This window comes from Caloenas nicobarica, chromosome 17 (assembly GCF_036013445.1).
Source record: "Caloenas nicobarica isolate bCalNic1 chromosome 17, bCalNic1.hap1, whole genome shotgun sequence".
NCBI classification, from domain to species: Eukaryota; Metazoa; Chordata; class Aves; order Columbiformes; family Columbidae; genus Caloenas; species Caloenas nicobarica.
Genome location: NC_088261.1, coordinates 10,752,669 through 10,775,647, shown reverse-complemented (window position 1 = coordinate 10,775,647; position 22,979 = coordinate 10,752,669). Strand labels below are relative to the sequence as shown.

At 50.5% G+C, this 22,979-nt stretch overlaps 1 protein-coding gene across 1 annotated transcript; it reads right to left on the bottom strand.

Annotated features, from left to right (window-relative positions):
• Positions 1-379: 379 nt before the first annotated feature.
• LOC135995626 (myeloperoxidase-like) lies at positions 380-22,205 on the bottom strand. The gene is made up of 14 exons (XM_065647082.1): positions 22,127-22,205; positions 21,061-21,135; positions 19,360-19,453; positions 17,199-17,374; positions 15,567-15,690; positions 13,954-14,083; positions 12,547-12,753; positions 11,031-11,346; positions 7,334-7,494; positions 5,258-5,504; positions 4,701-4,871; positions 3,284-3,521; positions 1,464-1,687; positions 380-402 (listed from the first exon to the last, which is right to left on the bottom strand). Exons 1-14 carry the CDS (start codon positions 22,203-22,205, stop codon positions 380-382), a joined length of 2,265 nt encoding a protein of 754 aa, XP_065503154.1.
• Positions 22,206-22,979: the final 774 nt, after the last annotated feature.

The window sequence follows — 22,979 nt, the reverse complement described above, 5'->3', positions numbered from 1 at the left end:
AGGTTAGAAACTTTTAATGGAGGGTCCAAAATCTGTTTTTGACAGTAAAGCTTACTGAAACACAGTGTATATGAAATTGCCTAAGCTAGCAGTTGGTTTGATTGGGAGTTATTCTCTGGATAACTTATTTTGCTTTGTTTTGTGATACTGGATAATTTTCACAGATCTGAGGCATCTTTTCATGAAGTTCTTTTATCGCTGGATTCCATCTCACTGGAACAGTTTGCATGAAAAGGCTTCATGCAAACTGAATTGAACAAACGACAGCAACCATGTCCAAACATTTCAGGCAGTAAAAGCATACACACAGTAAAAAAAAGAAAAATCGTCTCAGCAGCTTCCGAAGTCCAAACTTCTGGGGAATCCTCAACATTCAGTGTCAAAAGTCACCAGATGCTTCTTCTACAGGACACAAAAAGCAATGTGTTAACAAAAGAGAAAAGGACACGCTATAGCTCCCTGTTATCTCGTGTGATTTATTTCCACAGGTTAGGCTGGGAAAGAGGGACTGATAACTCTGGTATTAGTCCTGATTGCTCTAAAGACCTTGGGGGATCCCTCCTTGACTACAAGATCCTACAGGTCTCACTTTTTCTGGCACCATGAAGATGGCATTAGCACAACTGTGCCCTGCCACACTTTCAAGCTGATGATCCTGTAGCCCTGTGGAGAATATAAGGAGCCATCCTCAAGGAAAGTGGGACCTGGCTACAGATGGAGTCGTCTGAGCTCTTAATTAATGATTGCTGTTAGCTGCACAGATTTGCTCTTTCTCACAGCCTGGGTATCACCATGAGAGCATGGCAAGGCCTGACTGCCAGAGCAAAGGAAAGATGGTGTTTCGTTAGGAAAAGGCATGGCCCTAGGGCACTGATCAGCCCACCTTTCTCAGGGGAGACTCACTCTTTCCTACATCTTCCCAGGGATTTCAGAGAGCGTTTTGGAAGAAAAGCCTTAAACCTCAAGAGTTTTACAAGTCCCGAAGGCAGCTGAGAGAAATACTTTAAATAGAGGCAAAAACTTTCCTAGCAGAAATCAAACACCACAGTTCTTTCCAGAAAGTGGAAATCTCTATTCAAGCCCAGAGCTGCCTTTGGCCTGACGGGGATGTGCTGACAGCCTGCTCAGAGCTCTGCAAAAGACAAACCAGCCACCTCGACAGAAAGACCAGCCTCCCCTATCCCTTCCCATGCACAAAAGCATGGGCATCAACAGTGAAGAGCTAAACTGAAAAGTCTGTTAATCAGAAAACGCCCAGAGCAGTGCACTGTGCTGGGCCTTGCAATACCAATGTCAGAAAATCCGCATGTTGCAGGAGCTACTCACAGTGGACCAGACAAAAAAGGAGTAACATGTATTAGATGGGTACCTGGTGTGATGTTCAGACCAGGCAGCTCTGTTTATCTGGTTATCTCACATGTTATATTTGCAGGCAAGACCTCTCTGCTATTTGAAGCTCATACCTTGCTCTGTAATATCCTCGATCCTCTTTGACTTCCAGGCTCTCAGGTCCAGCTTTGGGATCTGGCTGCAGCTCACGAAGCCACAGGGGTATCTGTTAGCCTGGAATATATGTCTTGGTACTTTAGAGATGTGGGTGTTATCACATATTATTCGTGACAAGGAGATTTTGGCCAGTGCAGAGCGCTGCTGAGGAGTGAAAACCCCTCTGTTCTCCCACCAAAACCTGCAGGAGAAGGGAGAAAACACAACAGATTTTTGCCTTCTGGTTTCTTCACGTTCAAGACTCCTGTAACATTATTTCTCAATAACACGTTTCTTTTGCCAAGAGCAAATTTAAATTTCTGTTATTTAAATCAAGAGCCCTGACTCACCAGCTGGATTATTTAACTTGCTTTTCTGCCATGGACATATAATAAAGATGCAATTGAATTAAAGCTTTGCCCGGTGTTTCCTCAAATGAGGCACAGGCACTCTCAAACAGAAAAGTCCACACATACTGAACACAGACTGTGGTTACATCCACACGATTGCTGTGCTGGAACCAGCCCTATAATTATTGTCTTAAAAAAAAAAAAAAAAAGAGGGTTGTTACATCCTGCTATGAGAAGAGGATTTCTAGATGCTCAGTAGACTGTTTGCCTTTAAGTTCCTGATGCTGGGGTTTGAGCTTACATTACTTCTGGGCAGAAAAGTTTCTCAGAAACACTGGTCATGATCCCATTTTCAGCCAATTTTGCTAGCAAGTACAGGGACTTTGATTCAGAAATGCAGCTTAAAATGGGACACATAACTCATTTCTGCACCTGATGCCTCTGAGTAACTTGGAGGAGGAGGAGGAGGAGGCTTCAGGTGTGTTGAAAGCTCAAATGACTTTGTGAATTTGGCTGGAAAGCACAAACACTGCTATATGTCAGACCGCGGGGTTCCAGCTCAGAACTGGGATGGAAAGGAAAAATAGTGAAAAATCATCTCTAAGATCCCTGACAAGTGCATAAGACACTGTGATGGTGCAAAGCTGTGTACTGCAAACTCAGGAGATGGGAAGGTGGGGAGATGTTTGGCTCTTGTGGGGCACAGCAGCCCAGAAGGAGCGGTCCCATGAAAAGGACAGGGATGCTCCCAGTGCCGGGGAAGCAGCTTGGGCTGAGCTGGGACTTAACCAAGAGAGGACAAGTAATTTCTTTTACTCCCTGCAAAGCCTGGAATTGTGTTAGTCCTTCAGCAGTCCGGTCTGCAGGCAAATTTTTAAAACTCCCCAGAGCACAAACCACCACATCAACAGATGTTGAGCATCTACCGTTAGCGTGAGCCATTTAGGCTGATTAAACCTGACAATTTTTTTTCCTAATTAGTGAAGTCAATCTATCTAGATCCTTGTATTTTCCACCTTTAGAGCTGTACCTGTTTTTCTTGTTAAGGTATTTATATGTTTCCCTTTGCTGGAGTGAGCTGCTGCTTGAACACACAGTAACATGGGTCTCCTTGAAACCACTTATCTGAAGGAGGAAAAGAGCTCAAACATTCACACTGAGTGTGAACCATCAGCATGGAGAGGGACAATCCAATTTGCACAAGTAGTGATTGGCAGTGAATGGGCTGAGAGTAAAAACACTTGGCTGGAAAGGGATCTTAGCCTAGGATCTCAACCATCATCTCGCCAGGCAATAAGAACATCACCAGAAAGAAACATTTGGAGGAGTAATGAAAAAAAAAAAAGCAACAAACAACTGGAACAGTTTCCAAATCTGCATAGAGAAATCTGCAGAAACTGCAGTCTCCCTCTGTCCTTTGGGGTTTGAATATCCAGCTCCTCTCTTACCTGTCCCCATCACGAACGTTCCTGAACTGGGTGCCAATGAGACAAGCCATGAGTGGCCCAACTCTGCCTCCAGTCACAAAGGGCTCTGCCAGCGCCCCAATCCAAATGTCAATGTTCTTTGGTGTCCCGTACAGCTGTATGAACTTCTTTGCCAGACCGTGATTCCTCAACACTTTAGCAAGTGCCTTCAATCCAGAAGGTTGTGAGAGCCCACAGAATTGTCTCCAGGAGTTATAACCTGCAAGTGGTTGGGTATCAGAGCAGACATCATTAATGGGGAGAATTCAGAGAAAAATATACAGGATATGGCGTCTGGATGACACCACTATCAAAAAATTCAAGGAGACTGAGAATTTGCTCTGTCAGAAAAAGGATTGGGGAGCTTTTTTGATCTTGCTACACCATCATCACCTTCACAGGTTGTCTAACATCAAGGAGTGCAGTAGCACTTGAGGGCAGGCTGAGACCCAAAGGAGCTGAACACAAATTCACACTAGAAATACACATCAGTTCCAGTGCAGCAGATGAGCAGACCAAGCTATAAATTCAGGATTTGTGGTTGCGGTCAGGTTCTGCACAACGGTGTTCCTAGGTAAGGCACGGGAAAAATCACAACATTCTGCTGCAGCACAGGCAGAGCAACTGGTGAGCTGACCATACACCTGGGTGTACAGCAAAGCCTCTGTCAGGGCTTAAAACCTGTGAACCCAGCACACTTTTCATCACAGTTTCCAAGTGAGCACTATTGCATCTCCCAGAACGCTACTGATTCAGCAGCTTCAGGCACTTACATCAGCCTAATGACACTGTTGGGCCATGACACACCCAGGAGCCAGTTGTAAAGTCCTATCAACAATCTATTTCTCAAGACCAACTTGCAATGCCATTACACTGGTTTTGCATCTTGCAGAGCCCTGAGAGTGGTTCTGACATGCTTTTCTTTCTGGGACACAGTCTTTACAGAGAAATTATGATGAGATTTTTCCTCACATATTGCGTTCTGCCCTTCCAGTCACATGTGGCTGGGCTGGACAACTACAGATGCTTGGAGAGAAGCCACAGAGGACTTCTGGCCCTACTTCCACTCTTGCAGACTTGTTGCTGAACTATTTTCCCAGTTTCGCCATTTGAACAACAATGCAAATGAGCCAGTTACTCATCACTTGACACCTGTGCAAATACCCCGTGTTCTTCTGGCCGTGTGCCTCCGTGTGTCTCCTTCAGCTCCACCCAAGCTCTGACTTCATTGCTCAACCTCCCATCCCCTTACCTATGGTTCTACAGAAATGACGAAACAGTTTGGGAAAGAGTAATTTCAGCCAAGCATGGGCTGGAGATGTTTCTCCATGTTCAATCACAAGAGTGCCTGATTTCCACTTGTTTTTCTTTCGAAGATCTGCTCCCACAGCCAACTTACCTGGAAGGCCATGATCTCTGCAACGCTGCATGTTAAGTGCAGGTAAATCAAACCCAATCCTTTCAACCTGCTCAAACATCCGCTCCCGGAGCTCATCCACCACCATTTGCTGCTGTGTCATCAGCTTGGCCTGATTGGCCATCAGGCTCCGGAGAAAGGGGTCAATACCACCTGCAACGGGTACACAAGGAGTTGTGAGCAGTGCAGGTGGCACGTGGGTGTGTTAGAGGCTCAGAAGAGCAGAATGCAGCCTGTATTTAATTATGTGTCTACTACGAGAGAATCAATTTTCCTGCACTTAAAGAATTAAAAAGAAAATACTTTGAATAACTTTCTTAGAGTCTACAGTAATTAAGCAATCAGACTGCACGCTTCATGATAAGGTGGATCGCATTTGGCTGCAGAGAACAGCTCTGTTGGGAAAAAATCTGGCTAGTAGTAAAGGTCATTTGATGTAAATTGCTTTTAAGTTTGGTTGAAGCAGGAGCTCATCCAGAGAGGGCAGAAAAGGCTGAATGAAATAAACTTACACTGTAGAGGTGCAAGAAAGGCTTTACCTTCCTTAATGATCCTCCAGACAGCAAAGAAGGCATTTCTGAGTTGAATTTTGGGACCTATGGGCTTGTAATTTTGATTTAAGCGGTCAACAGTTGGGGGAACGGAAGCATGACCAAAACGAAAAGCCAAGGTGAAGACATTGGATATTCGAGGATCCGCAGACTCATTGTAGCCTCGGTAGTGAGGGATCAATCTCTGGAAACTGTTTCCCAACAGAAGAGGCAGGTAGTCCCTGTAGGTTATAATCTAGGAGGAAACAAGGAAAGCGTGAATCATTAAGTGCTTGGCCATCAATTTCTTTTGAAGCGAAGTTATTGTTTGTGTCTCAGACTACAGGAGCTGCTACCCTGAACTTCTTCGGTGGGATTTATGTAGGAGATTTTGCTAGAACAGATGGGGAGCAGAAAGACTGTCCAGGGCCAACCTTCCTTTCACCTCATCAGACCTTCACCCAGATGCTCAGGCAGTCTGGTGAGGACCCTTTATGGCACTGTTGAGTGACATTCTTCTTTCTTCAGCTCCATGGCCTTGGTTCAGAGCCTTTTTCCACACCTGGCCACTGTGCCACGCCACAGGTGGTGCAGGTCCAGGTACAGACACAGGCACCATAGGCCACTGCCTGGGCTTCTGGTTTCTCCTGCCATGTGTGGTGGGATGTCTACACTCTCTAGCAGTGATGAGCTTTGCATGACCATGCTGCAATTTGCGTGAGTTTGAAAAGTGGACAGAACTGCTCCAGCAACATCAGGATGCACAGACGCTGCTCCTGCCTGACCCACGCTCATCCTTGGTTTGTGCACCAGGATCCTCTGCCCTTTGGGGCTGAGGACTTGGCACTCAGGTATCCCCAGACATGTTCCTCCTTGCCTCAACTGCTTGGCAGGTCAGAGCAAATTGAAAACCCGCCAGACAAACCCAGATATTCCCTCCTTGTCCTATTGGTAGAGACCATTCCCGTCAGCCAGGTAGAGCTGCATTTCCTCCTGTCTTCCACCCTACATGCTTCAGATGACAAAGTCAACAGTGTTGGCACAGATGATATCACCACCTACGGGCAGCTTTGTTAGTACTCCCACGGTAGAGGTTTCCAACCCTGATCTCATGTCTCTTTGAGATCTTGAGGAGGCTGCAGAATGTAATTTATAGAATTAAGTTCTTTGTCAGTAGGTGAAAATGTCTTAATTGTCTGAAAATTGCAAGAAGATGAAAACATTGATCTAAACATGATGAGGGAGACAATGCTTTTAGTACAATTGTTTGAGTCTCTCCATATTGGCTTACTCAACATGTTTATTCAGCAGCACTATAATATTTAAACTGATAGTATTAAAAACTTGGCTTTTGATATTCCTGCGCTTTTTGTTTGTTGAGCCAGCTCAGAAGATGAGTTTCCAATTAGGTTTGACTAAGCTCTGCCTTTGTAAACCCCATGTCTTCTCCTCTCATAGGAGCCACCTTTTCTGCTGGCAGTGAAACCTCATCTGGCTTTGAAGTTGGTCCTGCTCCAAACCAGAGGATGGACAAGAGACCCTGAGAGATCCCTTCCAAGCACAGAAATATTTCTGTGCCCCTAGGATCTCATTCAGGGTGAAGTCTGCAATGCAGCACAGTTCAGAGATGCTATTTGTCCCAAAGCAATAAGGACAGAGAAATGTCATGGCTGGTTACATGCACCAGCACATGGTGTTTCTTGAGGAGTCTCACAACCCAGAGGAATTTTAATCCAGACCTCCAGTACCATTTTTACCTTTCTAACCCCGGTTAGAAAAACTTTTTACTCTGAATTTTCTGTCCCCACGTTTCTCAAACAAAAATGTGCAGATAATAAAACAATTCGGAAATTTAGTAGTAGAGGAACATCAAAGGTTCAGTGGGATCCCTCTGTGCTTATTATTTCAGATATCTTCACGTGATTTTGCTTTGGATGAAAGGGATGGGTGGAAAGAATTTGGCCATTTGCACCCCAAAATACTGCACCCTTTGGACCCCCCACACTAACAAAGCCCATCACATTGATTCTGTGAGGCTGCAAGACCAGGCAGCAGAGCCAGGAGATACAACGTGGTGGCTGGTACCTGGATCATGGCACCCAGGATCTTCCGTGCCTCCTGGTAGAGCTTCTCTCCATTCCAGTGGGGATTTAGTGTCTTCAGCCCCCTAGCCAGGCGGTTGTGCTCCCGCACAAAAAGCGTGTGCATGCACGCCAGCTCCAGCATCTCGTTCGCTCGAGAATCACCTAGGAGTACCACAAGTGAGCAGAATTGTACTGCCAGTGACCTCCCTGGGCTTGGTCGCTTCCCACTGAAAGAAGGCAAATGTCAGATTGGGAAACATGCAGGGAGAAATTTTCAGATGTCTGGATATCTGCATTGTGAAGAAAATAGGTAAGAAAAACACAATAGGAGAAGGAAACCAGGGTCTGGGCCCCGAGGGTTGGAAAGCACCAGTGAAAAGTCAAATTTCTGCTGAGGTAGCAAAAGCCGACGTGCCACCATGGTTGGGCTCAGCATCACAGAGAGAGGAGGAAGGGTTTTTTCAAGTAAGGGCTAGGAGCATTAACTTAAGAAGCTAAATACAAGTAGGTGTTCTCCCAACTCCCATATCTGTCTCACACCTCAGGAGAGAAATGAAAATGGGCAGAGGGAAGTGAGGACGGCCAAGGGAGCTCTGTAAGTCCCTTCCTTCCCATCCTTCAAACCAGCTGAACCCTTGGCCAAAGCAAGGTGACAGTCGCAGTCGAGCTCTCTGGTGGGTAAAAGTAAAAGGAAAATGAGTCACAACTTGAAGGAATAAATTACAAATGGCCTCACAATGAAATATTAAATCCTTCTTCAAGCATCTAGAGCAGGAAACCCAAGAGCAAGCAGGTGAAGAGAGTATAAAGAGGCACTCAGAGAAAAGTAAATATATTGTATTTATCTCCCTAGTCCCATAGTAAATAGAGGGATTTGCTCTCGCGTTCCGCACAGAGCCCTTTTCATTTACTGTCAAAGGACATCTGTAAGTGACTGTGGAAGAAGAAACAAAAGCAGCACTGTGAGGTTTCCTTGAGCAGATGGCATTTACCAAGGGCTTCCAAAGGAGCTCCAGCAGGAAATCACTGAATCCTGTCAGGCAACCGCAAACGTCAAATTTCCCCAGTTCTCAGGGACCAGAAAAGTCACAAATAAGACACAGAATTTTCAAAGGAGCTTCCGAGCCAGCCTGAACCATTCACTATAAATTCACTGATGGTTATGTACCCAGAAATGGAACGGCAACTGCTCTGGTAGCCCCTGAGCCGCAGGGTCTTGGAGGCTGGGGGCCCACCCTGGGAAGCACCCAACACGTTGGCCTGTCCTGCTCCTCACTGGGCACCTGCCTTTGGCCACAGGTTCTGCGTGACCTTAGAATCACAGAGTGGAATCACAGAACAGTTTGGGTGGGAGGGACCTTCCCAGCTCCCCCAGTGCCCCCCCTGCCATGAGCAGGGACATCTGCACCAGCTCAGGTTGCTCAGAGCCCCGTCCAGCCTGGCCTGGGATGTCTCCAGGGATGGTTCATCCACCACCTCTCTGGCCAACCTGGGCCAGGCTCTCACCACCCTCAGGGGCAACAATTCCTTCCTCATGTCCAGCCTGAATCTCCCTCCTTTAGTTTAAAACCATCACACCTCATCCTATCGCAACAGGCCTTGCTCAAAAGTCCGTCCCCATCTTTCTTATTGGTCCCTTTTAAGTCCGGAAAGGCCGCACTAAGGTCTCCCCGGAGCTTCTCTTCTCCAGCTGAACCCCCCAGCTCTCCCAGCCTGTCCTCCCAGCAGAGCTGTTCCAGCCTCGGGTCATTTCTGGGGCTCCTCTGGCCCCTCTCCAGCAGGTCCATGTGTGTCCTGTGCTGTCCCCAGAGCTGGCCCAGCCCTGCAGGGGGGTCTCACAGAGCGGGGCAGAGGGGCAGGATCCCCCCCCGACCTGCTGGTCACACTGCTGGGGATGCAGCCCAGGGTACCATTGGCCTTTGGGCTGTGAGCACACATTGCTGGCTTGATCTTCACCAAGGAGAGACCTGGAGAAGCAGCTGCAGACACAGAGCAATGGATGATGTAGACAAACAGGTATGAGAGGCCAGAGGAAATGTAAAACACCAAAAGATCTTCTAAGGCACTGGGGCACGACACCAAGCAGAGCTCTCCCACTGGTCCCACCACCAGGTCCTGTTGATATCCAAGGACCATGAGGATGTTGTTCAGAGGAGCTTGGGGCAGATATGTGGGGGGCCAAGGGAATAGAAATCAGCTCCACAGCTGATGAGATCTTTTGTGCCCTCAAGCTTTCTCCTGCAGTGCTGTGAGCAGCCCAGTGTGGCTGGAGCCAGCAGGAGTCAGCCAGGAGGTCCTGCTAACTGAAGAACCAGGGAGTGAGACACTCATTCACAAGCTGTATCAGAAATATCCTTCTCTGAGGTCCTGCAGGGCTGCGATAACCTCCTGGTCCTCACTGGCAGGGACCGGGGGGACGGGAGCAATGGTCAGGGGTCCGGGGGTCAGTCATTTTGGCCGCTGTGTGTGGAGGACAGGAGAAGACAGTCAAGAGCAGGAGAGGGGAAGGTTGTGGTGGCTGTGCGGTGTTTTGGCTGGACAGGAGGCGTGGCTTTGGACAGGACAAAAGGAGTTAGTTTGGGTTGAAGAAGTGGCCAAGAGGATACCAAAGAGTGACAAAGGATAAATGGAGCACAAGGCTGCCTTGATGGGCTGAAGGCCTGTGCTTGGCCAGCGTGCTGCCAGTGCACCCCCTGCCCTCAGTGGTGGGGACACATCTTAAAAGGTCAGCTTGGTCTGCAGCTGGTCTCATTCTTGGTCTAGCTGGGATGTGAGCTCCTTTCACAGTGCAGCAGACACACTGATGTGCAGCAGCACAGGGAAATGCCTCATGGAGATAACCCAGCCCAACACCAACAGACAGGTACCTGTCCTGATGGGAGAGAGAGATGCCAAGTGACAAACATGGACAAGCTGCTGCCTTTGGGCCAGTCTGCTATTGCTGTGTGTGCTCAGCTCTGTCATGGCTCTGGTTCCAAGGTCACCTCTGGCAGCCTGATGTGCTCTCTGCGCCCTACACTAGAGCTGCTGGGCACAGAAGGGACAGATTCACTCCAGGCATATCGTCACGAAGAAGACTTGGAGACGGTGAAGACCTTTCTCCTCCCTAGCACAGTCTGTCTCAGACTTTCGTGATCATAGAGTCATAGAATCAGGGAATCATTTTGGTTGGCAAAGACCCTCAAGATCATCAAGTCCAACCATAACCCACCCCTGGCACTGCCCCATGTCCCTGAGAACCTCATGTCCGTCTGTCCAACCCCTCCAGGGATGGTGACTCCACCACTGCCCTGGGCAGCCTGTTCCAATGCCTCACAGCCCTTGGGGGAAGAAATTGTTCCCCAGATCCAACCTCAACCTCCCCTGGCGCAACTTGAGGCCGTTTCCTCTGGTCCTGGCGCTTGTTCCTGGGGAGCAGAGCCCGACCCCCCTGGCTCCAAGCTCCTTTCAGGCAGTTCAGAGATCAGAAGGTCTCCCCTCAGCTCCTGTTCTCCAGCTGAACCCCCAGCTCCCTCAGCCGCTCCCATCACACTTGTGCTCCAGCCCCTCATCAGCTCCATTCCCTTCTCTGAATTATGTTTTGTTATGCTCCATTTTCTACTTAAATAAGAAAGCCAAACAATTCAATAAATGAATCGGAGCTGGTGGAATACTTCTGCTCTGGATTTCAGGGTTAGAGGTGCCATCACCCAACTTACCTGCAAGAAAGCAAGGGATGTTGGCTCCCCTGCTGACTATAAGACACGGATCCTTCTGCATGCTGCCAAAGGGCATATATGCCTTCCCCCTGTCAGTGAAATTCTGGTTCACAGCCAGCAAGCCCAACTGGTTGCTCCGATCCCTCAGTTTGTTGGCCAAAGGCACTTCACTGCCGTACACCATGCTGCCATCCAGAAAGGAGGTGAGCGCATTGATCTGATCACGAATGGCTCTGCCGCTGGTGCAGGCAGGAGCTGAGCGGAAGAAAGGAAGGCAATCTTTCGTGTTTTTAATCCGTGGGTCATTGGGTGGGATCTGCAGAAAGATAAAAGAATAATTAATCACCAGTTCAGGGGTGCTGAAACTCTGCACTGTGATACTACAGCCTTAAGAAAAGCCAGGCAGGAGCCATCTCAAAGACAGTCCCTGTGCTATATAGCATGGAGATCAGTCATAAATTCCTGATATGAAGGGTCAGATTGACAGCAAAGATGCTATTTCAGGCATCAAAGTCCCAAATGTGTATGAAAGCATGGAGATGCCTAGATTTCCATAAAGTCCTATGGATACCTAAACTTTTCCCCTTGAACATACCAGATTAGCTCTTAGAAGCTCATGTTGGAATCTAGTGCTCATATCTATGTTACCGAGAGCTGTCATCCACAACTTGTGTCCCTGCCTGCCTTCTGAAATGCTTGTTGGGCAAATATTCAGTGATGCTCCATCCCTTCACAGTTTTCCTTGCAAGGACATACGGGTACATGGGAGAGCCAGGGCTGCAGCACAGCTTCAAAGGCAGGAGAGCTGCAGGGTGGATGTGCACATCACCAAGCATTTACTGGAGCTTTACTGCAATGTGAGTGCCAGACTAATGTCTTAGCTGCTATGGAGATGCTCATCACTTCCTTACCCTGTTCACTGCTGAGCATTTAAACATCAAACAGGCATGGATTTGCTGGGGTATTGACACCCATCAACTCCTGTTTCTATAACTCAGGTATCACCCATGTTGCCTGTGCAGCACACCTCCGAAGAAAAGCCATATCACGGAACCACAGCACCCCAGGCTGGTTGGGTTGCAGGACCTCTGCGGATCCCCAGCCCAGCCCTGCTCACGCAGGGTCACCAGAGCAGATCACACAGGTCGGGCCAGGCGGGTTTGAATGTCTCCAGAGAAGGAGACTCCACACCCGCTCTGGGCAGCCTGCTCCAGGCTCTGGCACCTCCCAGCAAACAAGTTTCTCCTCATGTTCACATGGAATCTCCACTGAGAGAGGGAATTGAGGGAAGGGATTGAGGGAATCTCCATTGAGGCAGATGGGTAAACGGTTGAAAATGGGGGAAAGTCTGTCCCTGACATCTGAGGACAGTCCCTGGGACCCAGCACCACCACCTTATGGGGAGCAGTCCGACCCCCTTGGCCTACTCTGGAGGACATCCCTCCATGGCCAAGGACCAGGAGAGCCACCAGTTTCTCCTGTCCCGCCCTGCCCTGCAGAAGAAGGCTGGCTGTACCTTGATGGGAAAGCAAGGGGGCTGCTTGGCACAGCTGGTGTGACAGTCCACCCCGCCACTGAAGGTGACTCTAGCTGGGGTGTCCGGACTGAAATCCAGGTCGTGGTCAATAAACTGGCCCCACAGCATGAACATGAGGGACCTCTGCTGGTCCATCCTGAGCTGCCTGGTGGGGAAGCGGACGATCTCGTTTGACACTTTTCGCACCTGCGGGGGATGAAGGCAGAGCACGCGTGTTAGGAAATGACTTGTACAAATGGGTGCATCAGTTCGTAGGGTCATCAGCAAAAATTCATAAGTCACTAATTCTTTATACTTCACAGCAAACCCCCAAATCTCTGTCTGTGTTGGAAGGTGTTACTGAGACCCCCTCTGCTGAGCACTGTGCAGTTCTGACTCCAGACAGATTTCTGAGCCTCCAGGCCAAGAGCATCCCTTGACGAACACATGGAAGCAGCTAAGCAAGAGCCATACTGAATAATCTGGGAAAGGGAGGCAAAAGATTTTAAAAGACTGCTTTGAAATAGAAGAATGAAAAAAAAAAAAAAGTCGTCTTTGGGAATTTCTGAAGGTTTTCTCAGTAAATTCCTTCTGCTTACTAGCATTTGTATAATTCTTCACAGTTCCAATGTTTCTTGGCCAGCTACACTTTGCATCACCAGGACACTCTCCCAAAGCCCTTTTCCCTTCTCATCCCTCTCCCATCCATCTCAATTCCTCCACCAGTTTATTCCTTCATGTTTTATGACAGAAAAAGTGGTCAAAACTCTGCTCAAGCCCTGACACTGTGCTGTAGAACAGAGTTAGGAAGTACAGTAAAAGCACAAGTGGAATGCACAGAACACGGAAATTTACAGTACTACTCATTAGCTCTACTCATTAGCACCAAGCCCAAGGGATCAGAAGCCTCGTCAAATTGTCCTTGCTCCCCTCCAGGTTCCATAAGAGCCACACAGATCCCCCCACCCACAGACCCACACACAGAATTTCTAGCTGGATATTTTTTATTCTGGGGATTCACTTATTTTATCCTCTTGCATATTGCTTTTCAGGAGGTAATTCAGGTGACAACCAGCTACCACAAACCAAAACAAAAAAAGGTGAGTAAATTACTTTGGCTTAAAGGCACTTAATTTAAAACAATACATTGCGTCATTATTTCTTTATCCTGCACTTCTACAGTAATCAGATTGATTTCCCTTTGCTTTTCCTGCAAGCATGGGAGTTGGAAACCATTCCTGTTAGATCACTCTGGAGACTCTCATATGATCAACCTGAACCTGGTGAGCTTAAATTCCTCCTCCTGATCACCAGCTGGTGGATGTGCCCATTGACATCTGTGACCTACCCAAGGACGGGCAATCCCAAAGCCCTGACGCTGCATTTTCAGATGACTGAAACCATTACCAGTGGGAAGGGGAACCCAGATAAACGCTTTCCTTCTGTCCACCCGTGGGGGACTGACACGCCATCCTCGTATTCTGCTGGCAGCCATCTGACCAGGGCTCTGTTGGACGCTCCCAGCGATGGGTTTCTCCTGTCAGAGTGAATGGAAGGACAGTAAAGCATCTGTGTCATCAGGATCCTGGCAGGGCAAAGAGCTCGTGGATACAGATAGAGCCAGGAACCTTGGTATGGGATCCCACAACGATGTACAACAGTCAGGGAGCAGCTGCAGCCCTGTGACCCTGTGGGTTTGGTGTTGCCAAGTGCTATTAATAGCGATAAGCCTCAGGTTTAATAATAACAACAATAATTATAATACACACTAAGCCTCAGTTTCTCCCAGGCAAGAACTCAGGTTGCTGGTGACTCCTTGTGTCATCCAGCCTGAAGAAGAGCCCTCGACCTCAGACCATGGATGGAAAACCAAGGGGAAAGCTGAACATCAGAGAGAAGGGGCAGACACTCCTGTTCATTTTATGGTATTACCAGTGACCTTTAATAGAAATGGGGATTTGGATTGTGAGAGTTTCTATGCTGTAATTGGACTAAGTGGTTGCTATAGTTTGGTTAGACTATTAAAGCCTCAATTAGACTAATAATATATTTAATTTGAAGTGCATGTATAAGATGTTTTCTCTGGTTGCCCATCGTACATCATGGTGTAACACTGCCCAGGGCCAATCAAGGCAGGGACACAGAGCACAGGGCAGAGCTGAGCCCACCTTCTCCAGGGCTTCAGGTGTGATGGACCATCCTTATCCCAGAGCCCAGATCCTCCTCCCAAATGAAGCCACCGCTTTCTTAAAATGGAAGGAGGCTGGTTGCTCTCTTCCTGCTTCTTATGCAGACACCTGAAGGCTGAAGCATCCCCTGGGCAGACGTGTCCGAACTCCTTCCTCTGCCTCAGGCGCTCCCAGAAGATGCTCTGACTACCAGGTATTTGGAAATAGGGGAGGGATGGGGAATGCTCCTATGGTGTCCCTTTCTAAACACTCCATTTTTTGTCACAGCTTCTCTTTCATTCCACTGGGAAAGCTCTGAATATACTGAGAAATAGTTTTTATATCCCACATTACAGCCATGCCCCTCTCTCTCCCCAGCCATGGTACACGCACAAGGTGATCTCCCCCAGACCACGTGCCCAGATTTCCTCCTTGGCACAACATGGGGCATGGAGATGGCCAGATCATGCCCCAGTATGGATTTGGGTCAGGAAGCCCTTTGAGACCCCGCAAAGGAGCAGAGCCAGACAAAGCCCAGGAGAAAGCAGAAAGATGCAGCCTGATGGCAGAGAACCTGGGCTGGAGGGGCAGTCCCCAGAACAGAGCTGTCTGCATTTTGGCTAAAGAGCTACTTCATGTACAACACCAAGAACTCCCGAAGCAAGACTGGAATTAAAATCCTCACACATCTAGGAAACAACACTGTGGGGTGTAAAACCGTACAGAAGGCATCCTAAATGGATCATCCTTGGGGATATGGGTCTTGTTCTACTGATGGAGGATCCATCCATCCATCCATCCATCCATCCATCCATCCATCCATCCATCCTCCTGCTGGCACAGCCCCCTCACCTGTTGTTGCACTCGCCAGTGATCGTTCGGTAGCCGTGAGAAGCATCACAATTTATTTGCTTATACTGCTGGTCACATCCACTTGCCTTGAAAATCATCCCCAGCTGAGCCGGTGTGAGCAGGTCTGCCAGGTAACAACACAGAATGAACGTGCAGGAACGTACTGGCCCTGCTGGGCTTGCGGTGCCTCCCTGGCTCAGGAAAAAACTTTTCCTTCTAGTACCCTTGAAATGGTTCCTTATCACCTGGAAAGCACAGGGGTTGTCATTTAAGGTCTTCTCGCTCACGGATGTGCTGAGGGTGCTCTCTCAGAGCAGCAGATTGCTTTTTATGGTTTGGAAAGAATTAAACCTAACAAAGTTGTGGTCAGATCTTATTTATAATTATGTGTTAGGCCTGTGCAGCAGCAGAATCGTTTTCTAGCATTAGCTTTTTCCTTCTCCCCTCCCTTTTTATCTCCACCATAAACTGCGCACAGCTACAGCCATCCCAGTGCTGTGTTACAAGTGTTGTCCCCCTGTGAAGCGGCCACTGGTGTGTGTCACCACCGGGCAGACCTGCCTGCAGAAGACACCAGCAGGTGGCTGGGCAGCACAAGGGGACGCTGCCTTTGCATTTCCACCGTGCAGACGTCCCCATGCACGGGAGACAAGTGGCCCAGTTCAACCAGCAAAGCCTTCTTGGCTATCGCTGCTGGCACACCACGTCCTGAGCCCTTGGAGGTTCCCTGGTCACTGCTGCCACCAACAGCTGGGGTCACAGCATGGTGCAGAAGCCACTGCTGCCTCCTGGGCAGGTGGATGAGAGGTGGCGCTGGGTGACCTGCCATATCTCTGGATCGAAGCTGGAGCATCGCTCCTACATGGAGGGGCTGGAGCTCAGCCCTGCCTCCTTCTTCCAGCTCACCCCTCGCTGCAGCGATGCTGGAGCACCCAGTGACATGAGTCCTGGCCTGTCAGCATTTTGCTGCAATGCTGGGCATCCCTGGGAGTTCATCTCTATACGGCAGGACCCCTCCCCGTGCCTCCCTGAACTGTTCCTCTTGCCTGATTTGCCTTCTGCTCACAAAAACTGGTCCTGCTGGGAGGCCAGGAGTGCCGCCTCACGGAGGACACGGATCCATCAAGACACAGCTAAACTGTCCCGTCACGTTGCTCGGTTCTCATTCTCCGTTTGTGCCTTTCTCACAGCAGCCTGTTCCCCATGCAGAACAACCTGGCAGTGACTTTGGCCATTACTAGTCGAAGTCTGGCAGAAAAACTGCTTACATTGGGGCTGAGCTGTTGTGAGTCACATCCTCTGTGTTTGCTCATTGTCTACTCAAGCAAAAGAATATTACCTAGAAAAGCCCTACAAGCTTTGACCCATTGGTACATTAACCACTATATTACAGAAAGAACCAGGGAAGTGCACAACACACTTTCATTAACTAATAAACCCCCAAATATATTTTTTTTAAGATGGAAAGAGGGCACAGAAAAATAATTTGAATTTGCCTCACTGCAGTCACGTGGGAGGGATTTGGCCCATCACACCACCTTTCATTCCCTCCTCCCCAGGCCCACACAGCCCCCGTGACCGGGACCCAGACCCTTCTCCTCTGCTGTCCTCCCAGCAAAGTGACATCCCCACCTGTGACATTGAAGTCCCCCCTCACAGCCCATCGCAGCTTCTCCTTGAGCAGGGTCAGGGTGGTTTCCATGTAATCTGCAGCCCGAACGGCAGCTCGAGTCCCCGCAACCGGCTGTTTGAAATATCCCAGCAGCTCTGTCGGGGTCAAGGCATCATTCTGCAGGTGCTCCTTTATGCTGCAAGGGAGAATTAAAACAAAATCTGCAGGACTGGAAAGGGGCAGAGCCAAGAGTCCCGCAGGTTACACACCCCAATGTTGGTGTTGGGGGTTTGACCTTGGCTGGACACCGGGTGCCCACCCAGCCGCTCCATCGGCAGGATGGGGTGGGGGGAAATGAGATGGAAAAAAAATGGTGGGTCAAAATAAAGGCAGTTTAACAAAGAAAAAGCAAAGGCTGCAAGAAGAAGCAAAGGAAAACAGAAGATTTACTCTCTACTTCTCAGCAGCTGGCAATGTCCAGCCACTTTCTGAGAAGTAGGGTTCCAGTACATGTAGCGGTTGCTCCGGAAGACAAACATCGGAATAATGAATGCCATCCCTCCTTCTCCTTTCTCTTGGTTTTTATTACTGAGTAGACATAGAATGATAGAATCGTTTCAGTTGGAAAAGACCCTCAGGATCATTGAGTCCAACCATAACCCACCCCTGGCTCTGCCCCATGTCCTGAGAACCTCATCTCCATCTGTCCAACCCCTCCAGGGATGGTGACTCCAGCACTGCCCTGGGCAGCCTGTTCCAATGCCCCACAGCCCTTTGGGGAAGAAATTGTTCCCCAGATCCAACCTCAACCTCCCCTGGCGCAACTTGAGGCCGTTTCCTCTGGTCCTGGCGCTTGTTCCTGGGGAGCAGAGCCCGACCCCCCTGGCTCCAAGCTCCTTTCAGGCAGGTCAGAGATCAGAAGGTCTCCCCTCAGCTCCTGTTCTCCAGCTGAACCCCCAGCTCCCTCAGCCGCTCCCATCACACTTGTGCTCCAGCCCCTCACCAGCTCCGTTCCCTTCTCTCAACTCGCTCCAGCACCTCAAGGCCTTTCTTGGCGTGAGGGGCCCAAAACTGAACACAGGATTCAAGGTGCAGCCTCACCAGCACCAAGTACAGTGGCACATTCACTTCTCTAGTCCTGCTGGCCACACTATTCCTGATACACCATATGATATGGAATGTCCCTGTGGTCGGTTGGGTCAGCGGTCCTGGCTGTGTCCTCTCCCAAGATCTTGCCCATCCCAGCCCACTGGTGAGGGGGGATGTTGGAGACACAGCCCTGATGCCGTGGGGCTCAGCAGCAGCCAAAGCCCGTGTGTGTTCTCAGCACCTTCCTGGCTGCCGACACACAGCTCAGCACCGTGGGGGCTGCTCTGGGGAACGTTAACCCCTCCTCAGCCAGACCCAGCGCGGTCGGGCACCCCAGCTCCCCAGGCACGTTACTGAAGTGGGAGCACAGGCAGAATCATCTGTCTCCCCGCACCGCAGCTGGAAGGGACCGGGGCTGTTGCTGCCACCCTCAGCAGAGGAGCAGAGTGAGCTGCAGGAGGGAATCTAAAATAGCCCAGATCCACCGGCCAGAAGAGAAATGTGAGATCTTTATATCCTTGAGGCAACCAAACCTCACCCAACTGCTCTCCAACTCTCGAACACCTGCAGGTGCCAGTGTCCATCCAGAGGTCCCAAACATCCCCAAGTCACCCTGTCCCAATGCTGCTGGAGCCCCCTCTCAGATGACCCCAAGCTGGTGAGATGTTTCCAGGGACGACCGCTGAAGGAGGGGGTACATGGGCTGGTAGGAAGCCACATGCTCCCAAACCATGATGGTAAAAGCTAGGCTTTCCTGTCAGATCCCACAAAACGTCCTCACTGCAGCCTGCAGAGGTTTGCTCCCTCCGTAGGTGGTGAACCACTAGAAATCAGCAGGAGCCTTTGCTGGCTCCGGTTCTCCTTGGAAAGTCCCTGAGAAATGAAACACAGTCAAGAAATTCTGAGCTGGGAGGAACAGCAGGCACGGAGGAGGACAGAGTTACAGCTCTTAGTGACCCAACAGACTGCAGATGTGGGGCGAAAACAGGGCGAAGGCAGGTAAAATGCTGATTACAGCCCACCGTGCTCTGGAGGAGCTCGCACCCTCGCAAGGAAAAGCCGGCGATGCTGCAGCCCAGCCCCGGCGCTCACCGGTCCCGCGTGCGCTTGTAGGCTGCATCCACCAGCCGCTTGGCCTCGTCCGCGCTGCTCAGGAGGGACGTGTCCGACAGCTCCTGGGGCAGATCTCGGCAAGGGAAAGGGAAGAGCAGAGGTGAGAGAGCTGGACCCACCTGGGAGCATCCCTGCGCTGCGGTGGGTTCTCTTCACGCCTCCAGCACCCAGGGATATTGGCACGGCAGTGCTGGAAGCAATTGCTGCTGTTTGCTGTCTAGAGAGATTATCTGTATATGTATATGTATATATTCCTCACAGGAGTCTGAGAGAATCACTCCTAGGCATGGAAACGATGGAAATGGTGACTCCATCAGTGAAGGCTTCAAATAGGCACTGCGAGGGATGGAGGCATCATCCTCCGTGGTGTTTCACAGGACAGCAGTTGTTATTTCTTCAAGATATTTCGCAACCTCACTTAATGTGACTCATCTTATTGCTACGCCTCCAGCCATAGTTGCCTTCAGCGAGCCTGCAAGATACCACTGACTGCCACGGAAAGCATTAAGAGCCCGGTATTAGGAGCTCTCGTCTGCTTTTTTTTCTCATCACTGTCTTTACTCCCCCGCTTTTTATCCCAGGTTGGTTACAGCTACGTTGCCAATACACCTTATGGTGAGTTTGGATCCTTCCCCCAACCGAGCCAAGCTCATATGTATCCCCTACACCCCAGGGCACAAGGACACACACTTCCCCACTGCCTTCCCCAGTCCGACCTGCAGCCTCTGTGCCCTCACTGCTTCCCCTCCAGCTCGGGGGGCGCTCCCAAAAATGAACTGTGTCCCCATCGTCTGCTGGCTGCGAGTCACGGAACAGGAGGGGACAGCCCCTGGTGGGGTCCTCTGAGTGAAAGCGTTTTCCTACAGCTCCCTGGGAAGAAGAAAGCCTCAGAAATCAGCACAAATGGGATAAATATCTCCAAATTCTCCCCAGATTTTTTAAAATTTCTTCCCTAATCAACCCAGAGTTCACCTCTTTGACAATCTTGGTGAGGAAAATTATTTCCTGGACCACAATTTAAGACAAAATAAAGGTCAGGCATGTGCTTTCCATAAGCATTTTGCATCATAAATTAACAAGCAGAGGTCTCTGTATGTTTTGGGGCAGTGATTCAGGGCTGGCAAAGAGCTGAGTGTCTGCTCCATCCCCAAATTCCACAGCCCTGGTGGCCCTAATTCACCGAACACTGCAGAAGCTGAAGCAAGATCACTTCAAAAAGAGACAATAATTCATTCCTCCCTCTGAGAGCAGGAACCAGCTCCCCTAAGAAGAGGAGAGTTCACTTTTCAGTCTCCATAAATTAATAGCAGGGATGCAGTGAGGAGCTGCCGCTGGCGGCACCGCAGCCCCGGGGCTGAACCGCGTCTCCGGGAGAGGCGGCGCTCGCCGTTCTGCACGTGTGCGGGAGGGAGACGGCTGCACCCGGGGATGGAGCGGTTCTGAGAACCGACCTCTCCTTTAACGTGATTTTAAGAAATCAAATAGGACGTTAACTGATAAAAACGTGAAACAGCCAGGATTGCTGCCACAATAGATACAAACTGACCATACTCCTTCTGACACCTCGTCGGGACTTTGCTGCTTACAGAAGAAAAATTTGGGTTCTCCTAGACTTAACCTATCTTTCCTACTCAGCGCGTAAAACCCCCTGACCTGCAAAATCTGAGAAAAGGACAATACCATAGGAAGAAGATGCAGATGCCTGGAGCAGGCTGAGGAACACCAGCAACCCCAGGAAGATTTTTGCCTTCATCCCTGCAAAGAAATGCAAGAAGTGAAGAAAACCAAGAAGCCGTGGGTCTCCTCGGGTGGTGCAGAGGTCAGTGCCCACACTGTTGATGGCTCGTGTGACGAGGTGTCCCCTTCCCCATGTAACGCCCCTCAAGAGTGACTCTGCTGCCTGGGAGGCTCTTCAGGGGCACAGGGACCAGGAGATGCCTCCTGTCCCGGGGACATCACCCATGGGGACAACCCGGCCCTGAGCAGGGACAGGACACGCTGCCCGCGCTGCAGACAGCAACGCTGAGCATGCAGGAGAGTTTGTGCAGGGGTTAGTGGAGCTGCTGCCGGTGATTCAGCTGTGGGGAGAGGGACCAGGCAGGGCAACGTGGGACGTCCTCTACGCAGAGACATTCGGGATGGTTTTGCCCAAAGCTGCCCCACTCACCTCCTAAGGCTGCTCCGAAGCAACCAGCTCTATCAGAACGAGCCCAGAGCCGGGAGGGAGTTGCACTCAGTGAACATGGCTGAGCACCCACCGTGGAGCTGCCGGCAAAGGCAGCCCAGGGTCCAGCCTAAAATGCTGAGCTAAACCCCGGGGAGAAGCCCCGGTGACAGCAGCAACGTGGTGGAGCCACATCCTCGCTGTGCTCCAGCTGTGCGCGGTGCTGGAGCCCCGAGCAGGGTCAGGGAAGCTGCTGCACAAGCAGAGGGAAGCGCAGATCCTGGCCGGACCCTCCAAACACAGCCCTGTCCCCCCCACAGTACAGACACAAGCACTCTGCCAAAGCAAAGGAAAGCGTGCGATGGGCCAGGCTCTCACCCGCGATCTCCTGCCGTCCTCCCCACGGCCCCTCCGTGCTCGCGCTTTTACGTGCAGTGGAGCGTTATCTGTAGGCAGTGCCTGGCGGGGCTGACCCACGGGAACTCCCCCACGGGTGTGGGAGGCCAGGGCAGCGCAGCACCCACCTCCCACCCACCTCCCACCCAGCACCCGCCTCCCAGCACGAGGCTCCCATGCGCCCACCCGTGCACACAGCCTGATGCTCGAGCAGAGCTCCCCCAGTTTTTCTGGGGGGAGAGATAAAAAAGCAGCACTTTGCCATGGTTTGAGAGCCTTGAACACCTTTGGAGGGTGTCTTACAGGGACAGGGTTCCATCCCCTGTGGTGCTCTTCATCCTTTTCTGCTCTTAAAGGTGAAAAACAGATGTCTTCGCGTCCACCTAGAGAGGCACCAGCTTTAAGAGGCGTCTGTTCTGCTCAGTACTCCTCACCCCAGCCCCTACCCTGCCCCGTGGTCCTGTTGGGGTCTGGAAAGGTCCCCAAATGCTGCTCTTTGTGCCTTACATGTCCCTGCACAGAGAGGAGCAGCAGGAGGCAGCTGGGCCATGGGCTGGACAGGCTCCACCAGCCTCCACGTGCTGACCCTGAGCACGGGGCAGCTCAGGGAAGGTCTTGCCCGAAATGTCCAAATTGCCACTGCACCCTAGGAGCTCACCTGGCAAAGCATGACCTCTGACCCTGGCCAAAGCTCCTCTCCCTGTCTGCGTGCAGATCCAGCTGGTGGACAAACCCTTGGACGAGGCAGAGTAGGTGGGATACCAGCAGATCGGGGCATGATGTGCTGGAACAAGCCGCGTGCAGAGAAGCAAAGGAGCTGCCCACCAGTCCTGTCCTGGGCTCACAACTAACTGCCCATCCCAGGCTGGTTGGGTTGCAGGGCCCTCTGTGGATCCCCAGCCCAGCCCTGCTCACGCAGGGTCACCAGAGCAGATCACACAGGTCGGGCCAGGCGGGTTTGAATGTCTCCAGAGAAGGAGACTCCACACCCGCTCTGGGCAGCCTGCTCCAGGCTCTGGCACCTCCCAGCAAACAAGTT

Excerpts from the sequence above, each read along its gene's own strand:
- LOC135995626 (XM_065647082.1), bottom strand. The coding sequence starts at position 22,205 with ATGGCAAAGTGCTGCTTTTTTATCTCTCCCCCCAGAAAAACTGGGGGA. Across the intron at positions 17,375-19,359 it reads TACAAGCGCACGCGGGACCG|CATAAAGGAGCACCTGCAGA; the intron begins GTGAGCGCCGGG and ends TCTCCCTTGCAG. Across the intron at positions 3,522-4,700 it reads CAGAGATCATGGCCTTCCAG|GTTATAACTCCTGGAGACAA; the intron begins GTAAGTTGGCTG and ends AACCACTTGCAG.